At 44.4% G+C, this 24,694-nt stretch overlaps 2 protein-coding genes across 10 annotated transcripts in view; one reads left to right on the top strand and one right to left on the bottom strand.

Moving 5' to 3' along the window:
- LOC138811533 (zinc finger protein 383) overlaps positions 1 to 19,538 on the bottom strand; it is a 30,657-nt gene extending 11,119 nt beyond the window's left edge. For 6 of the 8 annotated variants that reach the window (XM_069999267.1, XM_069999262.1, XM_069999263.1 and 3 more), the window contains exons 1-2: positions 4,039 to 4,613; positions 795 to 921 (exon numbers count right to left, since the gene is read on the bottom strand). In XM_069999267.1, coding sequence (XP_069855368.1) covers positions 795 to 921; positions 4,039 to 4,071 — 160 coding nt within the window. In that variant the 5' untranslated portion in view covers positions 4,072 to 4,613. Of the gene's footprint in view, positions 1 to 794; positions 922 to 4,038; positions 4,614 to 9,038; positions 11,073 to 12,396; positions 12,493 to 12,776; positions 12,910 to 16,629; positions 16,686 to 19,328 lie in introns of those variants that run through there. The other 2 variants (XM_069999269.1, XM_069999268.1) reach the window with 2 other exon arrangements.
- A 3,691-nt stretch (positions 19,539 to 23,229) lies between these two features.
- Positions 23,230 to 24,694, top strand: part of LOC138811527 (zinc finger protein 585A-like) — a 38,106-nt gene continuing 36,641 nt past the window's right edge. For both annotated transcript variants that reach the window (XM_069999249.1, XM_069999248.1), the window contains exon 1: positions 23,230 to 23,492. The gene's annotated coding sequence lies outside the window, so the exon portion shown is untranslated. The remainder of the gene's footprint in view (positions 23,493 to 24,694) is intronic.

The following is a 24,694-nucleotide window of genomic DNA, read 5'->3' on the forward strand; positions in this document are numbered from 1 at the left end:
ATAGGTCCCAGGCTCTGAGTTCAAGTCCCAAGACTAGCACCAAAAAAAGAAAGAAATGATATTAACACTCAGTAGAGTAAAATCTTGAGTTGGATGCAAGATAAAATATAAAAACAAAACCGTAGCCTTGGGAATAAAGGACTGGAATCGGAGTGTTATACATAACATGAATAAATTAAGTTACCTGCTTTCAGTGCTACTAAAACCAGATTTACCCAGAGGAAAAAAAGGTACTTTTTTTTTTTGGTTGGTTGTGGGGCTTGAACTCTGGGCCTGGGCGCTGTCCCTGAGCTCTTCAGCTCAAGGCGAGTGCTCTACTTGAGCTACAGCACCACTTCCAGTTTTCTGGTGGTTAACTGGAGATGAGTCTCACGGACGTTACTGCCCAGGCCGGCTTTGAACTGTAATCCTCAGGTCTCAGCCTTGTGAGTAGCTAGACTTACAGGTGTGAGCCACCGGTGCTGGCAAGGTTCAGTTTTTATTGTTTGTTTTGCTTTTTTTTTTTTTTTTTTGGTCCGGTCATGGGCCCTGAACTCTGGGCCTGGGCACTGTCCCTCAGCTCTTCAGCTCAAGACTAGCACTCTACCACTTGAGCCATAGCACCACTTCAGCTTTTTTCTTTTTGCTTATGTGGTGCTGAGGAATCGAACCCAGGGCCTCAGGCATGCAAGGCAAGCACTCTACCACTGAGCCACCTTCCCAGCCCCCTGTTTGTTTTGTTTTTATGATGGTCCATGACAAGTAGAAAATACCCCATGTGGCAATATTGAGGTGGTAAGGGATGCTGTTCTTACCCAATGAGATGAGGTGATTATAGGTCTCCAGCATAACCTCCTTGTGCAGGGTTCTCTGAGCTGGGCTCAACAACCTCCACTCTTCTGGGGTGAAGGCCACGACCACATCACTGAAAGCCACAGAATCCTTTAACACAAAAACACACTCCTAACCATCAGGCATCCTTGTCCACCTTAGAACAGGCAAACAGCGTGTCCCTGAGGGAGGAAGGCAATAATTCTAGACCCTACATTGGACTGTGAACTTGGTACCAAGGAAGTCAAAGTCCATTATCCTCCTATCTCCACTCAACAGCATTTACATAACAAGAATTGTCACTATCTGCTAATTGCAGAGGGTCAGGAGAAACATAATGAAGGTGTCTCACACAAAATTAAACAGTAGCTAATCATCTTGCTGAGTCTGAAGAATTTCAGATTAGTCTAAGCACTCCTAACTGAAAGCAGGGAGGTAGGAACTTCTAAGGGGAAGTAGTAAATAACCAAACAATACATATGTGACACATGTTACGGGATCTGTCCTGTCCTCAGGCTGCAAGCATGGGCTCAAATCACAATGTCTGGATTTCCAGCCTAGCTCTTTCCCCAACTCGAGTAACCTCTGGCTAATTAGCTAACTGCTCAGTGCTCAGGTTCTTTCTTTGACTTGAGAATACCAGTGTTCATCTCACAGAGTTGTGATGTGGAATGGCTAAGTTGATAGCTATAAAGAACTTGGACAGGGACTGGGAATATGGCTTAGTGGGTTCAAATCCTCAGTATCCCATACACAGAAAAACCCAGAAGTGGGACTGTGGCTCAAGTGGTACAGTGCTAGCCTTGAGCAAAAGCTCAGAGACAGTGCCCAGGCCCTGAATTCAAGCCTCAGGATGGCACAAAAATAAATAAGTAAATAAATAAATGATAAAAAATAATAAAAATAAATTTAGAAAAAAGAACTCACATTCACTGCTGTCCATAGTAAGTGCTCAGGCAGGACATTCTGGCACCAATAAACCTCCATCCCCACACTCAGGTCCTCTCCATTACTGTATCCCCTTAACTCTAAGATAATGTACAGGTCATTCATGTTTAATTCTGATTCATGACTATAAGTTTATCCCTATAGCCCCTATACCTAGAATAGAACCTACAAACACTCAAGCAATCATTTTTTTTAAGGTCTCAGACCAGGACTCAAACTTGATATTTTCATTAACTCGGTGGTGCTCTATCAACTGAATCATGCCTCTAACCACAGCAATTGATTTTTAAAAAAACAATTTTTCATTGAGGAAGAAAATGAACCATGCAACTTGATGGTGGAGATGGGAGAGAGGGAATGAGAGAACAGATGACATATTTAGTCAGGACTGTGGTTGTCACTCCTTATCTTCAGAAGTACTTTACACCTAACCTGGGGGGTAATTTTAACTCATGGGTTTTTGATTCCCACCAAAAATCAGTAAGATCAGATTTGCCTAAGGATGGCACTGAAGTTTAATTTCTTTCTTTTTTTTGTCAGTCGTGGGGCTTGAACTCTGGACTTGGGCACTGTCCTTGTGTTCTTCAGCTCAAGGCAAGCGCTCTACCGCTTGAGCCACAGCACCACTTCCGGCTTTCTGTGGTTTATTGGAGATAAGAGTCTCAGGAAGGGGCTGGGAAGGTGGCTCAGTGGTAGAGCGCTTGCGTTGCATGCATGAGGCCCTGGGTTCGATTCCCCAGCACCACATAAGCAAAAAGAAAAAAAGCCAGAAGTGGCGCTGTGGCTCAAGTGGTAGAGCGCTAGCCTTGAGCTGAAGAGCTGAGGGACAGCACCCAGGCCCAGAGTTCAGGCCCACGACTGGAAAAAAAAAATTAATTAAAAAAAAAAAAAAAAAGAGTCTCAGGAACTTTCCTGCCCAGGCTGGCTTTGAATGGCGATCCTCAGATCTCAGCCTTCTGAGTAGCTAGGATTACAGGCGTGAGCCACCAGCGCCCGGGCTGAAGTTTAATTTCTATCTTTACCATCTTGATTTTTAAAAATTTTACTGTTTCCTCTGGCAGTCTCTTTAACAATGCCTCCTTGCTTGCTGTCACTGGCACATCTTCCTCCAACTCGCTGAACTCTTCAGGAGCAGGTCAGATGGCAGTTTCCCATCACCAACCACTCAGGCATCTATGCTGTCCCTGAGCTCTTCAGCTCAAGGTGAGCACTTTACCACTTGAGCCACAGCGCCACTTCCAGTTTTCTGGTGGCTTACTGGAGATAAGAGTCTCATGGACTTTACTGCCTGGGCTGGCTTTGAACTGCAATCCTCAGAGCTCAGCCTCCTAAGTAGTTAGGATTAGAGGTGTGAGCCACTGGCGCCCAGCTGCTGTCCCTTTTTATTCATACTGTTAGACAACATGGGGATCCCTATATTTTCATTTAAAAAAACTGTTCCACGTGCCCAGCACCAGGGGCACTGAGATCTAAGGATTGCAAAGCAGCCAGAGCAGGATAGCCTGTGACTTTTTTTTTTTTTGTGCCAGTTCTGAGGGCCTGGGCACTGTCCCTCAGCTTCTTTTACTCAAGGCTAACACTCTATTACTTGAGCCACAGCAGCACTTGTGGGTTTTTCTGTGTATGCAGTACTGAGAAATTGAACCCAGGGCTTCATGCATGCTCGGCAAGCACTCTACCACTAAGCCACATTCTCAGCTCTTTAGCCCATGAGATTCTTTTTTTTTTTTTTTTTTTTGCCAATCATGGGGCCTGAACTCTGGGCCTGGACACTGTCCCTCAGCTCTTCAGCTCAAGGCTAGTACTATACCACTGGAGCCACAGCGCCACTTCCGGCTTTTTCTGCTTATGTGGTGCTGAGGAATCGAACCCAGGGCCTCATGCATGCAAGGCAAGCACTCTACCACTGAGCCACCTTCCCAGTCCCTAGCCCATAAGATTCTTATCCCTAACCATAGAAAAATCCGGTAGCGGTTCTGTGGCTCCAGTGGTAGAGAGCTAGTCTTTCCCAGGGGGAAAAAAAAAAAAAAAAAAGCTCAAGGCCAGTGTCCAGGCCAAGTTCGGGGCCCAGGACCGGCAAAATAAGTAAATAAATAAATAAACCCTGCTCGGTGTGTGTTGCTCACCATTAACAACTTCATGGATGACTGGGGTGTGAATGGATGCCATAGAAGATAGGCCATCCCTCTAGGCCCAGGAATGGATTTGGCCAACCCAACAAGGCAGTCTCTAGGAAAAGAACAGTTGGCAGCCAAGATATAATTACAGACTCATTCTCACCTCTTTTGTGGCTCTTGGGAGCCCCGTGGCCATTTTGCTGCTCTTCTGGGTGCTCTTCTTGGAGAAGGGCAAAGTCTCAGGAGACAGATCCAATAAAGACGTGGAGAAGCTGCGTGGGTCGGGGGGAACTCCCGCCCCACGTGCGGATAAGGAGATCTGCACCAGAGCTCCACCATTAAGGGGTCCGGGATGTCACAGAAATCACCAGCGCAGTCCACTTTCCATTCCGAGATGGGTAAAAGAGGTCCAGGGTGAGCCAACATCTTCAAGGCTCAGCTCCAAGCTCTGGCCCATGAGTGGCAGAGTCCCCCAGCAAGTCCCGAACCTCAGCAGCCAGAGGAAAGGAAACGTGGCCTGGTATGGATGTCTCGCAGAACACCGAGCTAGGAGGCAGTAAAATGTCCGCAGAGGCAGACGGGGACAAAGAGAGGGTCGTTCTGACAGTGGGTGGAGGGGCACTCACGGAAAGCGTGGAGAACGTGGCGGATCCTGAGGCGGAAGCTCCGGTAACCAAGAGCAGAGCTGCGAGAAAGACGTGCATGGCGAGGCCAGACTCCCGGTTACAGCTGCCTACAGGGTCCGTCTGAGGGACCGGAAGGGTCCCTGGAAGAGAGCGGAAGTGAGAGCAGAGGGTTCTGGGAATTGTAGTTCTGGATACAAGGGGAGCTTTGTCTTGGCCGAGTCTATTGCACTCCCTTACAGCCAAATCCAGCAGCCCCTAATCAAGGCGCAGAGACTGGAGAAGGGGGTCATCACAAGTTTCTCCTTCCATAGCCTAGGAAATCTGCTTGCTGAGGCGCCTAAGGATCCTGGAAAATGTGTCCTGGACACCTGTGGACGCTTTGGCCACCTGTGGGTGAACCTCTGGTAATGAGGTGCCCAAAACTCACCCTCAGAATCGCAGCCTTGGGGCTCCCAGCCCAAGGAGTCACACCGAAAAGAAAATAGCAGGAGCTGGGAATGTGGCTTAGTGCTAGAGTGCTTGCCTAGCATGCATGAAGCCCTGGGTTTGATTCTTCAGTACCACATTAATAGAAGTGGTACTGTGGCTCAAGTGGTACAGTGCTAGCCTTGACCACAAGAAGCTCAGGCGACAGTGTCCAGACTCTGAGTTCAAGCCCCAGGACTGGCAAAAAACACAAACAAACAAACAAACAAACACCCTCAGTTAATAAAGGCTGGGCATGATGGGAACACTTATCATTCTGGCTATGCAAAAAATATAAATAATAATAACGGGGATATGGAAACAACCCAGATGCCTCACCACAGATGAATGGATCCAAAAATTGTGGTATCTATACACAATGGAATATTATGCAGCCATTAGAAATGACAAAATAATGGCATTTGCAGGGAAATAGGTGGAACTAGAAGAAATCATGTTGAGCGAGGTAAGACAAGAGCAAAGAGACAAACGGCACATGGTCTCCCTGATAAGTGGATGTTAAATCCAAAATGTTATGTGATACGACAAAATTAACAAGACTTAAGAAACAAAGAACTTCCACTTATGTGGTCGAACCACTACTAAATAACCCCATGCTACTGATCACATATTGGTGTATATGTGTACACCCACCGTTATATGTTATAGACGGTGACAGACAATTTGCTCCAGGAAAGTTAGAATGAGTTTGTGACTTTAAATGAGCATCATTATTCCACAATACTGTGAAATTTGGGAAATTATGTAATCACTTAATCACAATAAAAAAAAAAACACCAGAAAACTAGAAGTGGTGTTATGGCTTAAGTGGTAGAGCATGAGCCTTGAGCTGAATTGCTGAGGGACAGCTCCCAGGCCTAGAGCTCAAGCCCCACGACTGACAAAAAAAAAAAAAAAAGATCTTTCAAGCGATTGTTTCTAACATATTTATAAGATTATGTCTTTGTTGCCTTGTATGTCCCTCCCCCATGGTATAACCCCTGCTTTCACTATATATGATGTTGGTATATGTGGAGGGGAAGGGAAAAAACAAATTGTTAAAACAGGGATTCAGGAGGACCCATTGCAACAATGAGATGTACAAGTTGTTATGTTGAAAAACGAACTTTACAACTTTGATGGGGGGAGAACGGGGGGGGGGGAGGATACGAAGGGATGGGAAGGGGAAACAAAGGAGGAGGCTACAATGCTTGATAAGAAATGTGCTCATTATCTTACCCATGTAATTGTAACCCCTCTGTACAGTATTTTCACAATAAAAAATTAAAAATAATTTAAAAAATAAAAAAATAAAAATAAGTTGCATTCAGGCTGGCACAGACAAAAAGTGAGACTATACTTGACAAAAAATGATGGATAACACTTGCCTGGGAAGGTGGCTCAGTGGTAGAGTGCTTGACTTGCATGCATGAGGCTCTGGGTTCGATTCCCCAGCACCACATAAGCAAAAAAAAAAAAAAAAAAAAAAGATGGATGACACTAAGATGCTTTGTGCTCATAAACATGTCAAATTAAAACCCCTTTGGGGCTGGGAAGGTGGCTCAGTGGTAGAGTGCTTTTCTTGCATGCATGAAGCCTTGGGTTTGATTCCTCAGCACCACATAAGCAGAAAAAGCCAGAAGAGGTGCTATGGCTCAGTGGTAGAGCACTAGCCTTGAGCTGAAGAGCTGAAGGACAGTGCCCAGGCCCACAACTGACCACAACAGCCAGACGCTGGTGGCTCATGCCTGTAATCCTAGCTACTGAGGAAGCTGAAATCTGAGGATGATGGTTCAAAGCCAGCCCAGGCACAAAAGTCCATGAGACTCATCTCCAATTAACCACCAGGAAACCAGAAGTGGTGCTTTGGCTCAGTGATAGAGTGCTCACCTTGAGCTGAAGAGCTGAGGGACAGTGCCCAGGCCCAGAGTTCAAGTCCCATGAGCAACAAAAATAAATATAAATAAAACCCATTTGTAGAACTAAAGATAATAAAAATTATAATTTTTTTTGTATTTGGTTGGTTGTGGGGCTTGAACTCTGGGCCTAGGCACTGTCCCTCAGCTCTCTAGCTCACAGTAAGTGCTCTGCTTGAGCCACAGCACCACTCCATTTTCTGGTGGTTTATTGGAGATGAGAGTCTCATGGATTTTCCTGCCCAGGCTGGCTTTGAACTGTGATCCTCAGATCTCAGCCTTCTGAGCCACTGGTGCCCAGCTTATAGATAGATAGATAGATAGATAGATAGAGATATGTACACACACACACACACACACACACACACACACCAAAAAGTTTGCCCAGCTTATAGATAGAGATATGTACACACACACACACACACACACACACACACACACACACACACACACACACACACACACACACACACACACACACACACACACACACACACACACACACACACACACACACACCAAAAAGTTTGAAACCATTTTAAGGGTACATATCAATTTCCAAGGCAACCTAAGCTGAACAGGCTAGCAAGACAACAGCTGCAAAATAAAGCAAACACACACGTGCAAACACACATAAGAAGTATAAACTTAGTCCAGGGATTGGGAAAAGTGGTTCAGTAGTAGAGTGCTTACCTTGCATGTATAAGGCCCTGGGTTCAATTCCTCAACACCACATAAGTAGGGGGGAAAAAAGCTGGAAGTGGCACTGTGGCTCAAGGCTCAAGTGGTAGAGCGCTAGCCTTGAGCTGAAGAGCTGAGGGACAGTGCCCAGGCTCAGAGTTCAGGCCCCAGGACTAACCAAAAAACCAAACAACAGAAAGTCTAGATTTTTAGATATTTGACAGAATAATTTATTTCATTTTTTGCCAGTCCTGGGGCTTGAACTTGGGGCCTAGGCACTGTCCCTGAGCTTCTTTTGTTAAAGGCTAGCACTCTACCACCACTGCCAGCTTTTTCTATTTATGTGGTACTGAGCAATCGAACCCAGGGCTTCCTGAGTGCTAGGCAAACACTCTACCACCAAGGCACATTCCCAGCCCCCTATTTCTGTTCTTTTTTTTTTTTTTAAACCTGTCCTGAGACTGAACTCAGGCCGTAGGCACTGTCCCTGAGCTTCTTTTGCTCAAGGTTAGCACTCTACCACATGAGCCACAGTGCCACTTCTGGCTTTTCTGTGTATGTGGTGCTGAAGAATCGAACCCAGGGCTTCATGCATGCTAGGCAAGCACTCTGCCACTGAGCCACCTTCCCAGCCCTATTTCTGCTCTTTATAATGAATAATTCCACCTCTCAAACATTGACATTTGATATTTAGGGCACTGTCCCTGAGCTTCCTTTTGCTCAAGGCTCGTACCCTACCACTTGAGTCACAGTGCCACTTCCAGCTTTTTCTGAGTAGTTTACTGGAGATCTCATGGACTTTCCTACCCAGGCTGGTTTTGAACTGTGATCCTTAGATCTCAGGTAACAGGCATGAGCCACTGGTGCCCAGCTCAACATAGCTTTTACTATATCTCACAGATTTCTCAAAGTATGACTTAACAAAATATGGAGACTTTTCTCATCTCCTTCTGCTGTTCAGACAAGTGTGCCTATGCAATCCACCATTATATCCACAGGATTTCATACTGGAATTCTCAGAAAAGCAGAAAATACAAAGTACAAATAAATACTAACCACAAATTTTTTTCAATTTGATGATGAATTAATAATGAGTGATGGGGAAAGACTTTCTTTCCAATAAGCATAGTTATTTCTTTTCATTACAAATTGTCTCATTTCTGTAAAAGTAAATAACAGCCAAAAATCCCTTATACACATTAGAGTTTAGTTCTCTGATAGAGCACCTACCTTGGACGCATAAGATCCTAGTTCCATCCCCATTACCACCTCATACATACACACAAAATATCCATCCCCCAAGCATAAGGAAGACAAATATGATAATGAACCTAATAGTGATGATGAATAAAAACTTTTATTAAATACATACTGCATTTTATGAATAGATCTAAATACTTTATATCCATCCTACGTCCTTACAAAAAGACAATGCAAGAGATTAAATATAATTTTTACATAAAAAGTACCACTAACAAGTATTAAAAAACATATCTAGAAAGATAAACAATATTTTCATAACAATTATATTTCTTGTATAGGATTAGGATTAGGTTTAATGAAAATAGTTTACAAGGAGACAGTGTGGACACTTTCAGTAATTAAATGTTTTAAAAGTAAAATCTAAACATCCAAAGATAAATTTTGGGTCCGTTTAATGAGGACAGCTTTTGTAACTACAAAAATTTACAGGCAACTGTAATAGTAATCCCTCAGGCTACTAAGTAACTCATTGAAAATAGAAAACTATTAAAATGGAAAATACAATTTTTTGAGATAAAAAAAGCAGGTATAAAAATAAATAAAAGGTATTCATATCATCCTGCCCACCTTTCAAAAACAAAGTATAGCTGGGTGCCAATGGTTCAGACCTGTAATCCTAGCTACTCAGTAAGCTGAGATCTGAGGATCCTAATTGTAAGCCATCCTGAGCAGTTGTGGGGCTTTAACTCTCGGTTTGGGTGCTGTCCCTCAGCTCTTCAGCCCAAGGTGAGCACTCTACCACTTGAGCCACAGCGCCACTTCCGGTTTTCTGGTGGTTAATTCTGAGGGCTGGGAAGGTGGCTCAGTGGTAGAGCGCTTGCCTTGCATGCATGAGGCCCTGGGTTCGATTCCTCAGCACCACATAAGCAAAAAGAAAAAAGCTGGAAGTGGTGCTGTGGCTTAAGAGGTAGAGCACTAGCCTTGAGCTGAAGAGCTGAGGGATAGCGCCCAGGCCCAGAGTTCGGCCCCCACAACTGGCAAAAAAAAAAAAAAAGAATGTTCAGGGAAAGTACCCAGGCTTGCGATTGGCTTAAAAAAAAAGATGAAGAGGACAATCTCTAATTTGTGTTACTCATTAGTATGAGTTCTCTGATGATCTGTGAGATCAGAATCATTATTAAATTATTTTCCTCATTGCTTACACTCACAAGGCTTCTCATCAGCATGAATTCTCTGATGGCGAGTAAGGTTTGAGCATTTATTAAAGGCCTTTCCACATTCATGACATACAAAAGGCTTTTCCTCTGTGTGGATTCTCTGATGTTGATAAAGTTGTGAGTTATGAGTAAAGGCTTTCCCACATTTAAGACATTCAAAGGGCTTTTCGCCAGCATGAATTTTTTGATGCTGACGAAGTTGTGAGCTCTGAGTAAAGGCTTTCCCACATTCTTTACAATTGTAGGGTTTCTCTCCAGTGTGGATCCTCTGGTGATTAGTCAGCGCAGAGCCACTGCTGAAGGCTTTCCCACACTCCTTGCACTCATAGGGCTTCTCCCCAGTGTGGATTCTCTGATGTTGGACAAGCTTTGAGCTCTGAGTAAAAGCTTTGCCACACTGCTTACATTCATAGGGCTTCTCTCCTGTATGAATTCGCACATGCTGAAAAAGCTGGGAGCTCTTAGTGAAGGCTTTCCCACATACTTTACACCCATAGGGCTTTTCACCAGTGTGAATTCGCTGATGATCAATCAGATTTGAGCAGTAACTAAAGGCTTTCCCACATTCCTTACATTCATAGGGTTTCTTACCCGTGTGAATTCTCTCGTGTTGAGAAAGGTATGAGCTACAACTGAAGGTTTTTCCACATTCTTTACACTTAAAGGGTTTTTCGCCACTATGAATTTTCAGATGGCGAGTGACGTGTGAGCCACAACTAAAGAATTTCCCACATTCCTTACATTCATAAGCCTTTTCACCAATATGAAGTCTTTGATGTTGAATGAACTGTGAGTTCTGACTAAAGGCCTTTCCACATTTCTTACACTGATAAGGTTTCTCTTCATTGTTACTTATTGGATGTAGGATAAATGAGGGCGTGTATCCATGAGTGAATATTTCTTGGCTTAAATGTCCATCTTGATATCCCAACTGTCTTGTAAAGTTGCTTCTATATTCCAAAACATCTCTAAAAGGGGAGTATTCCAGTCCATACTTAGTAAGTCCCATTATCTCCCTCTGATATGATTCTATTTCATAAACTTCCTTCTTTAGAGACAGCAACTTGCTTTCACACATTGATTCCAGATCTGAAAAAAAAAACTAGTAAACATTCTTTTCCCTTTCTCTTTGTGAAAAATTACAACTTTTATGATGGAAATGGAAATATTAAGGCAAAAGTATTACCTAGTTGTTCTCATGTAAATCTGTTTACCATGAAAAACAGACAAGCAGTGTACAGAAATTAATAAATATATCTGGACATTGGGGTACGCCTGTAATCTTAGCTACTCAGGAGGCTGAGATCTAAGCGTTGTGGTTTGAAGCCAGGAAAGTCTGTGAGACTCATCTCCAATTAACTAAAAGCCAAAAGTGAAATTGTGGCTCAACTGGTGGTATACTAGTCTTGAGACCAAAAAGCTTATGGACAGCACCCAATCCCTAATTTCAAAGACTGGGGGGAAGAAAGAAGGAAGGGAGACAGGAAGGAAAGAAGGAAGGAAAAATAAAGGAAGGGAGAGAAAAAAGGGAAAAAGTAAAATATATGGTAGGAAGCAGACAGAGGAAATTATACCACAGTGATTATCAAGTATGGATGTGAGGAAGTGGCGTTGTGGCTCAAGTGGTAGAGCACTGGCCTTGAGCTGAAGAGCTGAGGGACAGCGCCCAGGCCCAGAGTTCAAGCTCCACGACTGACAAAAAAAAAAGTGGCAATGTCAAGTATGGATGTGAGTCAGAATCACTGGGAATTGTGGGTAAACATATAATGCTTGAGCCATAATCAATAGTAACACATGATAAGTAAAACGTGTGTATATGTGTATGCTTGTGTGTATATGTATTATATATATATATAAATGTGTGAGTCATAAATACATACATATATATATATATATATATATATATATATATATATATATATATATATATATGATTTTTTTTTTTTGTCAGTCGTGGGGCTTGAACTCTGGGGCCTGGGCGCTGTCCCTCAGCTCTTCAGCTCAAGGCGAGTGCTCTACCATTTGAGCTATAGCGTCACTTCTGGTTTTCTAGTGGTTTATTGGAGATAGGGGTCTCACGGTCTTTCCTGCCTGGGCTGGCTTTGAACCGCGATCCTCAGATCTCAGCCTCCTGATTAGCTAGGATTACAGGCGTGTACCACCGGTGCCCGGCTATTCTTCTGTTCTAAATTTTTTTTTTTGGTTAGTTGTGGGGGCCTGAACTCTAGGCCTGGATAGTGTCCCTCAGCTCTTCAGCTCAAGGCTAACACCCTACCACTTGAGCCACAGCTCCACTTCCAGCCTTTTCAGCTTACGTGGTGCTGAGGAATCGAACCCAGGGCCTTATGCATGTAAGGCAAGCACTCTACCACTGAGCCACCTTCCGAACCCTGATGAGGCATTTCTTACTTACCTGAACATAGGCTTCTGGTAAGTTCTCTGCCAACCATCCAGGGCTCTTTCCCTTGTTCCAATAAGGAGATCACTTGAGGCTTAGGAATATAAAATCCTGTTCATGAGAAAAGACATGGAACTTGGTTATGCAGTGGGCAAATGAGATCCATTCTTTTGATGATCAAGCAAGAGATGCCATGACAGGAACAGCTAAAGAGGATAATACTTCAGCCATAGCCCACTGGAGCTGCCCATTGCCAAGGCTTCCTTTCCATTTTAAGAAGGAGAAGAAGGAACAGAAATGTCAAGGGTTTACTGGACAAGCAGCTAAGAGTTTCACTGTGGAAAAAGGAGACATTCCAAAGGAGAGCTGCAGATTTCTGGTATCAATGCCCTTACCCATTGAAAGCAGATTGCTATAGTTCTCCAACATCACATCTCTGTACAAGTCCCTCTGAGCAGGGTCCAGGCATCCCCATTCTTCCTGAGAGAAGTCTATGGACACATCACTGAACACCACCGATTTCTGAAACTATAAACATATGTGCTCGCTGTGTAAGTGAGAAATGTTTCTGAGACTATTGTCCTTGTATTGTTGGATAAACCAAGTCAGTAATTGTGTTGGTGTCACTGAGAAACAGTATCTTTGAGCTCAGGAGTAATGATATGATTTTAGACTTTGAAAAGGGAGCAATATCCTCACTCTGCCCATACAAAGGTCTGGGAACAACTGCTAACACAGTAGGCAGAGAACACCAAGTCACTAGCTTGTTTTCCAGTACCATTTTCAAATACAAGAACAGGGTTAAGTCACAAAGGATCAGGATGAGTCTGAACACCTTGTTAATACCACAAAGGAAGAAAGTTACCAAAAGCTACTAAGATCATGTTGAAAAGCCACCTGGAAAACATTTCTCTGGGCCCAAAATTGCACAACCTGTTACACAAACTTAGAAGAATCATAATTGCAATGGACTTACCTCATTAAAAATGTTTCATCTGCCAACAACACAGGTTGAAAAAAAATGTACAGTTACTCTTGGAGGATTTTTTTTTTTTGCCAGTCCTGGGGCTTGAACTCAAGGCCCAGACACTGTCCCTGAGTTTCTTTTGCTCAAGGCTAGCACTCTACCACTTAAGCCACAGCTTTTTCTGTTCATGTGGCACTAAGGAATTGAACCCAAGGCTTCATGCATACAAGGCAAGCATTCTACCACTAAGCCATATTCCTAACCCCTATGAAATTTTTGTTTACATTTAAAACAAATTTTTTCTTTATTAATTCAACAAATATTTATTGACTTGTAGAGGCACTGAGGATTCAGTAGCACTCTGTGTGGATAAAAAATCTCTGCTCTTCTAAAAATTATATCCTGTCGGGAGGCAGACAATCAACAAGATTAACAAATGAGTAAAATATATGGTATGTTATAAAGTGATAGTTATTAGGGAGAAAAACAAACCCAGATATTTGGGATACAAAAATTTCTCAGGGACTAGGAGATAAAATCTTAAAGGGAATGCTACAGAAGATCTCAAAAGGGAAATTTCCTTTGAAAAAATATAACTAAATTTTACAATAAAAGAAAGTAAGAAAAACGAACTTTACAACTTTGGGGAGGGTGTTAGGGGAAACAAAGGAGGAGGCAACAATGCTTGATAAGAAATGTACTCATTTCCTTGCTCATGTAATTGTAATCCCTCTGTACAGTATTTTCACAATAAAAAACTTATTTTAAAAAAATGAAAAAATATGACTAAAGGTTGAGTGCCAGTGGCTCATACCTCTAATTCTAACTACTCAGGAGGCTGAGATCTGAACACTGCAGTTCAAAGCCAGAGCAGGGAAATCTGAGACTCTTATCTTCAATAAACTACCAAAAATCCAGAAGTGGACCTATGGCTCAAATGGTAGAGTGCCAGTGTTGAACAAAAGAAAATTAAGCAAAGAGCACAAGGTCCTGAGTTCAAGCTCCAGTACTGGCACAAGATGATAGGAAGGAAGGAAGGAAGGAAGGAAGGAAGGAAGGAAGGAAGGAAGGAAGGGAGGGAGGGAGGGAGGGAGGAAGGGAAGAAGGGAGGGAGGGAGGGAGGGAGGGAGGGAAAGAAAAAAGAAAGGAAGGAAGGATAATAAGAGTACAATTAAAAAGCTTTGGAAAAACCGATCAAACATTAATGAAAGAACAGAACAGTGCCCCCGGAACACTATTAACAGAGAAATAGATGACATATATTTGCATACATTAAAGTAGAATACACATGCATTGAACACATGCATACAGATAAATAATATTAGGAATGAGCTAGATTACAAAAGTTACACAACATATTTTCACTGAATAATTGTAGCTGACTTTACTAACACATTTAGAATGGGCAGATACTTGGGAGCACTACCAAATTTTCAAAGTTACTCCAATTATATCTACCAATGAATGCAATGATTTTAAATTGAGTTGGGACACAAAACATTTAGTCTAACCTCTTTTTTTTTTTTTTTTTTGGGTGGGGGGTCCGGTCATGGGGCCTGAACTCTGGGTCTGGGTGCTTTCCCTCAGCTCTTCAGCTCAAGACTAGCACTCTACCACTTGAGCCACAGTGCCACTTCTGGCTTTTATTTCCTGTTTATGTGGTGCTGAGGAATTGAACCCAGGGCCTCATGCATGTAAGGCAAACACTCTACCACTGAGCCAACTTCCCAGCCCATTCAACCTCTTATTTTATAAATAAGAAATTGCTCACTTGACCATAGCACACAATTTTTAGAAGCAACCAAAAGAAAAACCAATTCCTACTAACTGCTAACTTTACACTTTAATTATATATGGCTTTTTATAAGATATTCCTATGAAATATTTTTTTTCCTATGAAATATTTTTGACAAAAAAAACCCAACTAACTTTCATCAAGTTTTATATTTCACTAACAATTTCCAGGACACAATTAGTAAAAGCCAAACAGTAGACAAATGAAGTTTATTTATTGTCTGAAAAAAACCTGCATAGAAAGGTGGAAGGGGTATCTATATTAGAGACTCAAGAGACATCAATAAATCACAAGGCATAGTCTTTTTCTATATTACCAAATATAATACTTTAAAAAGCATTATATGCTGGACATGAGGCTCATGCCTGTCATCCTAGCTACTCAGGAGGCTGTGATCTGAGGACTGTGGTTCAAAGCCAGCCCGGGGAAGGAAAGTCTGTGAGACTCTTATCTCCAATTAACCACTAGAAAACCAGAAGTGGTGCTGTGGCTCAGGTGGTAGAGCTCTAGCCTTGAGTGAAAGAGCTCAGGGACAGCAACTAGGCACTGAGTTCAAGCTCCACAACTGACATAAAAAAAAAAGTAGACCTAATGGAAGGTCTTCCAATTATTGATGATGTGCCCTTGAAATAGATACAGGAACTGGGGCCCCTTCTACTTCTTCCTTTGCTTTCTGCTCATGAGGTGAACGGCTTTGTTCTACCATACAACTCCTGCTATGGTAAGTTGTCTCACCAGAGATTCCAAATAATGGATCCAAATGATCATGGACTATGAGCTAGAAGCAACCTTTACTCCTTAAACTTTACTATCTCTGGTATTTGTTAGAAAACACAGCTAAAACGAATGCTCTAATGGAGTGGCAAAGATCTGTAGTAGCCACCAACAGCACCAGTCCCAAGCCCTCACACACTGAGGGAATCTTTCAACAATTTAACAGTTGGTACTAGCAATATCACCTTCCATCTCTTTCTTTTTAGAAAATTCTCCTCTGTCCCATAGTCTTGGATTGTTTATGTTTGTTTCTAGCTAAGATTCACATTGCCACATTGTAAAAATCATGTTTAGGGTCAGGCAATGTCAGACAAGTTCATTCTACAAATCTACTCTGGCTTCCCTCACTGGATTCTTTTGTGTCATCATTTTTAGGAGAAGACTGGAAAAAAAAAAAGATGCCCAGTTACTTCACTGAATAAAAATATGAATGCTGGTTGAAAAAAAAAAACATGCTATAAATTTATTCATGGAGCATGCAAGAAAATGGAGACCGAAATTTCAGGATAAGGTAAGTAAACATATCTCTTTTCTTTTTTCTCTTTCCTTTGAGATAGGGGTCTCACTGTGTAACTTAGGCTGGTTTAGAACTTGCTACACTCCTGTCTCTGCCTCCCTAGAAGCCAGGATTACAGGAGTGTATCATTACTGTAATTGGGCCATATGCAAAAAGCATTAAATATCAGGAAGGCAAGAAGCAGCACCAACTTACCACAGCCATGGCTTTCAGAATTACAGGAGCTGATCAGTCTTCCACAGGGCTGTCTCCTGAAAAAAAACAGTTGTTCTCTAAAGGTAAGACAGGAAAACCAAAGAAATGCTCTAGCAACTACATTGGCTTTACAGGTCTCAGAATGGTCTGAAAAAACAATTGCTATTTGCCTTGTTCTTTTTTTTTTTTTTTTTGCCAGTCCTAGGGCTTGAACTCAGGGCCTGGGCACTGTCTCTGAGCTTCTTTTGCTCAAGACTAGCGCTCTACCACTAGAACCACAGCACCACTTCCGGCTTTTTCTGTATATGTGGAACAGAGGAATCGAACCCAGGGTTTCATGCATGCTAGGCAAGCACTCTACCACTGAGCCACACTCCCAGCCCCATGCCTTGTTCTTATGATACAACACTACTTAGTAGAGACCCCAGGTATTAGCTACAGCTAAATAGATCCTTGTAGATGACTTGAAGGGAGGAAAAGACTCTCCCCATCCAAAAACAAAAACAAAACTCAGGTTCTGGCCTAGCAGAGAGATTCAAGCCCCACCCTAGTGATGTGGTTGCTCAGAACCCAATACAACTCTGAGCTGTTAGAACCTGTCCTGAACACCTCCCTTCTCTTTTTTTTTGGGGGGGGGGAGGGGGGGTCTGGTCGTGGGGCCTGTCCCTCAGCTCTTCAGCTCAAGGCTAGCACTCTACCACTTGAGCCACAGTGCCACTTCCGGCTTTTTTCTTATGTGGTGCTGAGGAATCGAACCCAGGGCCTCAGGCATGCAAGGCAAGCACTCTCCCACTGAGCCACCTTCCCAGCCCAACACCTCCTTTCTCTATAGCCTCCAGGACCAGCAAGATAAATTCATTTAAGTGGTGCTCTTTGGCCAGGAACACACAATTCACTCAGAGCAGAGGACTGAAGACTTCCCAGATGTTACCTTTTCCTTCCCAAGCCCAAGAGACTTAATTAACTCCACCTCTCCCCCTCCCTCCGGCTACATTGTTTGAAGAGTACACAGAGGTGCTCTTCATTCTTACCCTCTAGCTCAGCTTTGGGAAAAAATCAAAACACAAAAAAATCTTTTTGGAGGCTGGGAAGGTGGCTTAGTGGTAGAGCGCTTGCCTTGCATGCATGAAGCCCTGGGTTCAATTCCTCAGCACCACATAAGAAAAAAGGAAAAAGCCGGAAGTGGTGCTGTGGCTCAAGTGGTAGAACGCTAGCCTTGAGCTGAAGAGCTGAGGGACAGCGCCCAGGCCCAGAGTTCAGGCCCCATGACCGGACCCAAAAAAAAAAAATCTTTTTGGTTTTAAACCCTTTCCTGTTCATGTTGTCTTTCCTTTACAACTTTAATGTTTTCATTTGTTACATGTAAGTATTTTTGTGGGTAGGGACGAGTATTGGGACCCTTCCACTTGGTTTTTTTCACTCAAAGCTGACACTCTACCATTTGAGCAATACCTATACTTTGAGCTTTTTACTGGTTACTTGGAAATAAGAGTCATGGACTTTTTTGCCCAGGCTTGCTTTTGTGATCCTCAGATCTCAGAATGAGCCACAGCACCTGGATGAACTTTTTTTTTTTTGGTCCATCATGGGGCTTGAACTCTGCACCTGAGTGCTGTCACTCAGCTCTTCAGCTCAAGGCTAGCAGTAAACCACTTGAGCTACAGTGCCACTTCCAGCCTTTTCAGCTTATGTGGTGCTAAGTAATCAAACCCAGGGCCTCATACATTCAAGGCAAGTACTCTACCATTGAGCCACCTTCTCACACACACATATATATATACACACCTGTGTACATAATTATATATACATCTGTGGATAAACATAGGATATATCGTTTCTTTCATGCATGTGTTTCTAACGCATTTATAAGATTATTTCTTTGTTGCTTTGTATGTCCCTCCCCCACAGTGTAACCCCCGCTTTCACTATATTTGATGTCAGTATAACATGTGGAGGAGATGGGGACAAACAAGTCGTTTAAGGATTCAGGTGGACCTGTTGCAACAATGAGAAGTACAAAATGTCATGTCAAAACCAGCTTTACAATGTCGGTGTGGGAGGGGAGGGGGGTATAATTGGGTGGGGGGAGGGGGGAGGCGGGGAAGGGAGGTGAAGGGTAAACAAAGGAGGAGGCTGCAATGCTTGGTAAGAAATGTATGCATTATCCTGCCCATGTAATTGTAGCCCCTCTGTACAGTATGTTCTCAAATACAATAAAATAAAATTTAAAAAAAAACATAGGATATAAATCTATATAAAAGACTACGTAGGAGGAGAATGGGGAAAGGGAAAAAGAAAGATAGCAGGTGAATAATTTTGACATAAACTGACTACATATGAAAACAGCACAGTGAACTTCAATGATATATTATTAGTCCACAGAGGATTGGGAGTTATAGGACCACACAGAATCACAGCCCAGTCAGAGGGACACAAATCATCCCTACGCACACAGATCCACCTTGTTACAACCACAAACCTACAACAAGAATGGGCAGTCACAGCTCACATGTGTTGTCATAGGCACAAGCATGCACAGTGGCACACCCGCTAGGGGACCCTAACAATCACACTGGCAGCCACATAGTTACACACACACACGCGCCCACAACTCACGACTGCTCCCAGCTAATTCGATTCCCACCCGGCCATCATTCCACACCTCCTACTCCAGAGCACTAAAGGCTTAGGCCGCTTACCACGTACTTGTCTTCCCCCAAGGCCCCTGAACAAGCAAGGAGGCGGGCTGAAGGGTGGGGGGGCGGGGAAGGCGCTCTTCTTGCAAAGGCTTCTGGGAATTGTAGTCGTGGCCAGGCTACACGGGGAAAATGGCATTCATCCAACTACTGTGGCCCGCACTTGGGACTACGGTCCCAAACCTTCGGGACTCAGAGTCCAGTTTGGAGTGATTGTCTCACAGTAGGCTGGGGCCGATATTGTGGAGGTAAGCATCCTCCACGGTCACTATGGATGGCCGTTCCCTGAGAGGCGGGACAAGGAGGCCCTGTTCGCGCCGGAAGTTAAATCGAGCCGCCAGGATTTCTGGGTAATGTAGTCTAGAGCGGGAAGGGGAACCTGCGAAGTTCTGTGATGAATGGAAGAAAAATTGCTTTAATGACTTTCTGCACTCAGTCTGCCTGCAGGGTCTGGAATTTGGCAGTTGTGACACTCTGGGAATTCGTGGCCTAAGTGGTTCGGAGATTTTACTTTTCTCCATGAGGTAGCCACAGTATTGCGTTTATGATTCAATATACATGCAATTTCCGATGCAGCAGCTCCATGGACGCGGATTACATTAGTTAATAAGGGCTGTCAGAGATAGTGGAAAATATGATTGCTAAGCAGGTATTGGATTCTTCTTGGGGGTGGGAGGAGTGGTTAGAATCCACATGTACACGTATATACATATATACCTACTGTAGTACCCCAGTTTCCCAACAAGACACCCTAACACTCGGTCAATTAGGCTAGAGTCTTTATTACCGCGCAGTGTCTGTATTCAGCTCGCAGAGCTGAAGAATGCAGCCCCGATATACGGATCTGCTGGGTACTTAAGGACACAACCACACGCAGGTGGCAAGCAAGCGAGAATTATGGGCAGGTAGCAGGAATTTGGCACTGGGGGTACAGAAACGAATTACGCCGTTAGCAGGCGGTTATACTTGGTTTCCCTCTCACCCATTTCTCGGATTCTGTGGAGGCCAGGCTTGATTAATGTAATAACCCGTGGGGCCCCGATAATCAGCGGGGCTCAATAGCGTGGCCCCGTGGGCCGGCCTGCTGGATGGGGTGGGGCATCGACAGGCGAGCCTCACAGCTCCACAGACCAGGCCACTGGACCCAGCAGGGCATGGAGATCCAGCAGGCCACTGGACCCAGCAGGCCCGAAGGGGCCTGCCATGCCACTGAAAGGCGGGGCATCCTACTGCAGGGGTGGGGCGCCGAGCCCCACCTGTGACCTGTCAGGAAGTGATTGGACAGTGAGCAGCTTGGGGGAGGAGCATGAATGGCAATTGGAAAACTGTTAGGGGAGAAACCGTTAGGATAAAAACAAACTGTGGAGGAAGGAGTAGTAGAAGTGGAGGGAGAGGCAGCAGGAGGGGAAAGCCTTCTGGAGCAGGGCAGGCCTGTGAAGGACAGGGCAAGCCTGGAGAGGCCATTTGGCGCTTCTTGAGGAAGCCATTTGGGGCCTCGAGGGGCCATTTGGGACCTCCTCTGAGGGCCATTTGGGACCTCCTTCGGAAGTCATTCGGGGCCTTCCTCTAGAGAGGCCTGTGGAGAGTGGAGAGGCCTGCAGAGGAGGAGGAAGGGAAGAAAGGGAAAAGCCTTCCCCTTTGGAGCTCTGGAGGGCTGAGGTTTGCAGACCAATTAATAAAGGTCAGGGGGCCAGGCTGCCTATTGGAGGCTTGGAGATTTGGTGGTTGAGGCTGCTCTTGGTTCTGGGTATCTTTCCCAGGATGAGGTAGTCTCTGTTAGGTTTTTAAAAAGAGATAGCAGAGTAAGAACAGCAGCACTCACGTGGTATTCAGGTAAGGGGTAGGTTTATTCAGTAGACCTGCTGGGAACAGGCAAGGTTGGCACTCTACGTAGCTGGGAAAGGCCTGGGAATGAGAGAGAGGAAAGAGCTAGAGCAGAGAGAAAGCAGAGAGAGCTAGAAAAGAGCAGCAAGAGAGATAGAGCTAGAAAAGAACAGCAAGAGAGGAGAGAAAAGAGCTAGAGCAGAGAGAAAGCAGAGAGCTAGAAAAGAGCAGCAAGAGAGTAGAGAGAGCTGAGAGCAGAGAGAGCTAGAAAAGAACAGCAGAGAGAGCAGAGAGAGCTAGAATAGAGCAGGGAGAGCTAGAAAAGAACAGAGATAAAGTCTAGGCCTGGGCTAGCCCTTATCTAGGGTATGGGCGGAGAAAGGTGTGGCCACATCAAATTCAGATGTGATCTCAGCAGATGCAGATGTGACCTCTTCCAGGTGTCCCAGTTGCCTAGGTAACGCAGGTACTGGGTGGAGACTTTGCTGAGCGGAGGGTGGAGTCGCTGGCCATCCAGGAACGGGACCTTACAGTCTCAAGACCCTTTTCTGGTGTAAATAGTGTAAATAAACTTCTTTTGTCCATCTTTCACTGTCTGTGCCTGGATGGATTGTCTTGCTCTCCGGAGGTCATTAAGTATTCCGGTTATTAAAGTCACGGTGCCTTTTGTGTCACCCCTGGTCTGGAGAGTCACCCTGGCGGATACTGATTGTTTTACCACTACTTACTAAATTCCAGTAACCTGGTGTTTAACTCACTAATTTACTTTTTTGTCGGTGGTGGGATGTGAACTCTGGGCTTGGGTGCTGTCCCTGGGCTCTTCAGCTCAAGGCTAGTGCTCTACCACCACTTGAGCTACAGTGCCATTTCTGGTTTTCTGGTGGTTTATTGGAGATGAGTCTCACAGACTTTCCTGCCTGGGCTGGCTTTGAACTGTGATCTTTAAGCCAGGCGCTGGTGGCTCACTCCTGTAATCCTAGCTACTCAGGAGGCTGAGATCTGAGGATCTCGGTTCAAAGCCAGCCCGGGCAGGAGAGACCGTGAGACTCCTATCTCCAATAAAACCACCAGAAAACCGGAAGTGGCGCTGTAGCTCAAGTGGTAGAGCGCTCGCCTTGAGCTGAAGAGCTGAGGGACAGTGCCCAGGCCCAGAGTTAAAGCCCCATGCCCGGTCAAAAAAAAAAAAAAAAAAGAACTGTGATCTTTAGATGTCAGCTTCCTGAATAGCTAGGATTACAGGTGTGAGCCACAGGTGCCTGGCCTTACTAATTTACTGAAGCCATTATGTTTGGAATTTTTCCTTGAGTTTTTGTTTTCTACAGGGAGATACTACCTTTCAAGTTTGGCCCTATTTTTTTTTTGGGGGGGGGGTCTGGACATGGGGCCTGAACTCTGGGCCTGGGCGCTGTCCCTCAGCTCTTCAGCTCAAGGCTAGTGCTCTACCATTGAGCCACCCCGACTCTATTCTTAATGAGCGAGAATTTTGTTCTAATTTCACATTTTGTATTCTTTGGGGGAGGGAATCATCACGTCTACAGCCCAACCGTTTGTATAGTTGTGCTTGCAGTTGAACACCTACTCTCATACTAATCAAGTGCTTTATCATTGGATGGCACTCCGCTTCCAGGCTTCTGGTGGTTATTTGGAGTCTCACGGATTTCCCTGCCCCGGCTGTTTTTGAACCGCCATCCTCTGAGCTCAACCTCCAGAGCAGCTAGGATTTCAGGCATGGGCCACCAGTGCCCAGCGGCAGTTATCTTTTTTATGGATAATAACGTTCCAGACGCCCTGCGCCATGCTTGCTTTCTCGCTGGCGGAATCCTGCTCAGTCTACTTCACAAATCCTCATTTCCTTGTAAAATTTGGCCGGAAGCAGGTTTCTCACCGTTGGCGGGACACAGAATATTCCTTGTACGGAATGTATAAGAATCCAAGATGGCGGCCCCCAGGAGGAAGATCTGTGGCGGCCGCCATGTCAACCACAATGGAAACTGGAACCCTCGCAAAGGCTCGGTGGGGTTGCCACAGCAGCCGAGAGCGTGCGCAGTACAAACAAGCTCCACCCTCTCCGAGGGGACGTTTGAGGTCGCACCGGAAGTGACCTTCCAGAGCGGTTTGCAGCTACCCTTTGCAGCGCGTCTGCGTTTTAATGATGAGAATTCTTGGATGACTTCGGCTGGTCGCGATTAGAGCTTTTGCAACGTCAGTACTGTGTGGGGATAAAGAACGAGCGCCGGACTTGAGGTTCAGCGATGGGCGGCGTCCGCGGCGGCCGTCGATGGTTGTCATTGACGAGGTTCTCTTCTGGCTCCAAGATCTTTGAGATGAGACGCTGATTTGGGGGTCAGTACGGGGTGTGTGTCTGTGATCTGTTCGTTTTCTAACCTTACTTGAAAGTTCAGTAGTTTTTAGCCGCCTGTAGCGTTAACGATTCTCTACCTTGGGTGTGTAGCATTTTCTTTGTTGCTGAAATGTGATTTTCTTTTTTTTTTTTTTTTTTAAGTCCGGTCGTGGGGACTGAACTCTGGGCCTGGGCGCTGTCCCTCAGCTCTTCAGCTCAAGGCTAGCGCTCTACCACTTGAGCTACAGAGCCCCTTATAGCTTTTTTCTTTTTGCTTATGTGGTGCTGAGGAATCGAACCCAGGGCCTCATGCATGCAAGGCAAGCGCTCTACCACTGAGCCATCTTCCCAGCCCCTAGAAGGACTTTTTGATAAGAGTATTGATGTATAGCTGAATAAGCTTTGGATAGAATTGGATACATTTGTGAATGGTTTTAGCAGGATAAACGGATACATCAAGAGATATAAAATCAACCAAGAAACACCATGAAGATTTCAGGTACAATTTAACCTCAGTCTCATGAGGTTGCAGTTGAATTCTCCTATGGCTATACTCGTATATGAAGCATATTTGAACTATAGGGTTATTCAACATGACTTCATCATACATGGCTTTGAACGCAGGGCATCATGTTTATGAAGGCAATTGCTCAGCCACTAAGCCATATCTCCAGCTCTTTTGTTGTGCTGGTAATTTTTGAAAAAGGGTCTTGCTTCTTGTTTGGGCAAGTGTCAGGACTGTGATCTTTTTTTTTTTTTTTCTTTGGGGGGGGGGTCCGGTTGTGGGGTCTGAACTCTGGCCTGGGCGCTGCCCCTCAGCTCTTCAGCTCAAGGCTAGTGCTCTACCACTTGAGCTACAGAGCCACTTAGCGGCTTTTTCCTTTTTGCTTATGTGGTGCTGAGGAATTGAACCCAAGGCCTCATGCATGCAAGGCAAGCGCTCTATCACTGAGCCACCTTCCCAGCCCCGTGACTTTCATTTTTAAAAGTTTTTTTTTTCTTTGAGTCAAGAGTTATTTAGAAGTGCTTTTTCTGTTTCAAATATGTCTGGATAAAATTTTGAGTTAAAACGCTTTATGGCTTATGTCCTGGTCACTTCCGTCACGTCTGTTACATAGAAAGTGTGTCCTATAATGAAACCAATTGTATTGCTCTCTACACACACGCACACACACACATCTCCTTAGTAGTTTTGTTTAATATA

The sequence above is a fragment of the Dipodomys merriami genome, unplaced genomic scaffold, assembly GCF_024711535.1.
Source record: "Dipodomys merriami isolate MVZ:Mamm:240054 unplaced genomic scaffold, mDipMer1.0.p SCAF_534, whole genome shotgun sequence".
Lineage (NCBI taxonomy): Eukaryota > Metazoa > Chordata > Mammalia > Rodentia > Heteromyidae > Dipodomys > Dipodomys merriami.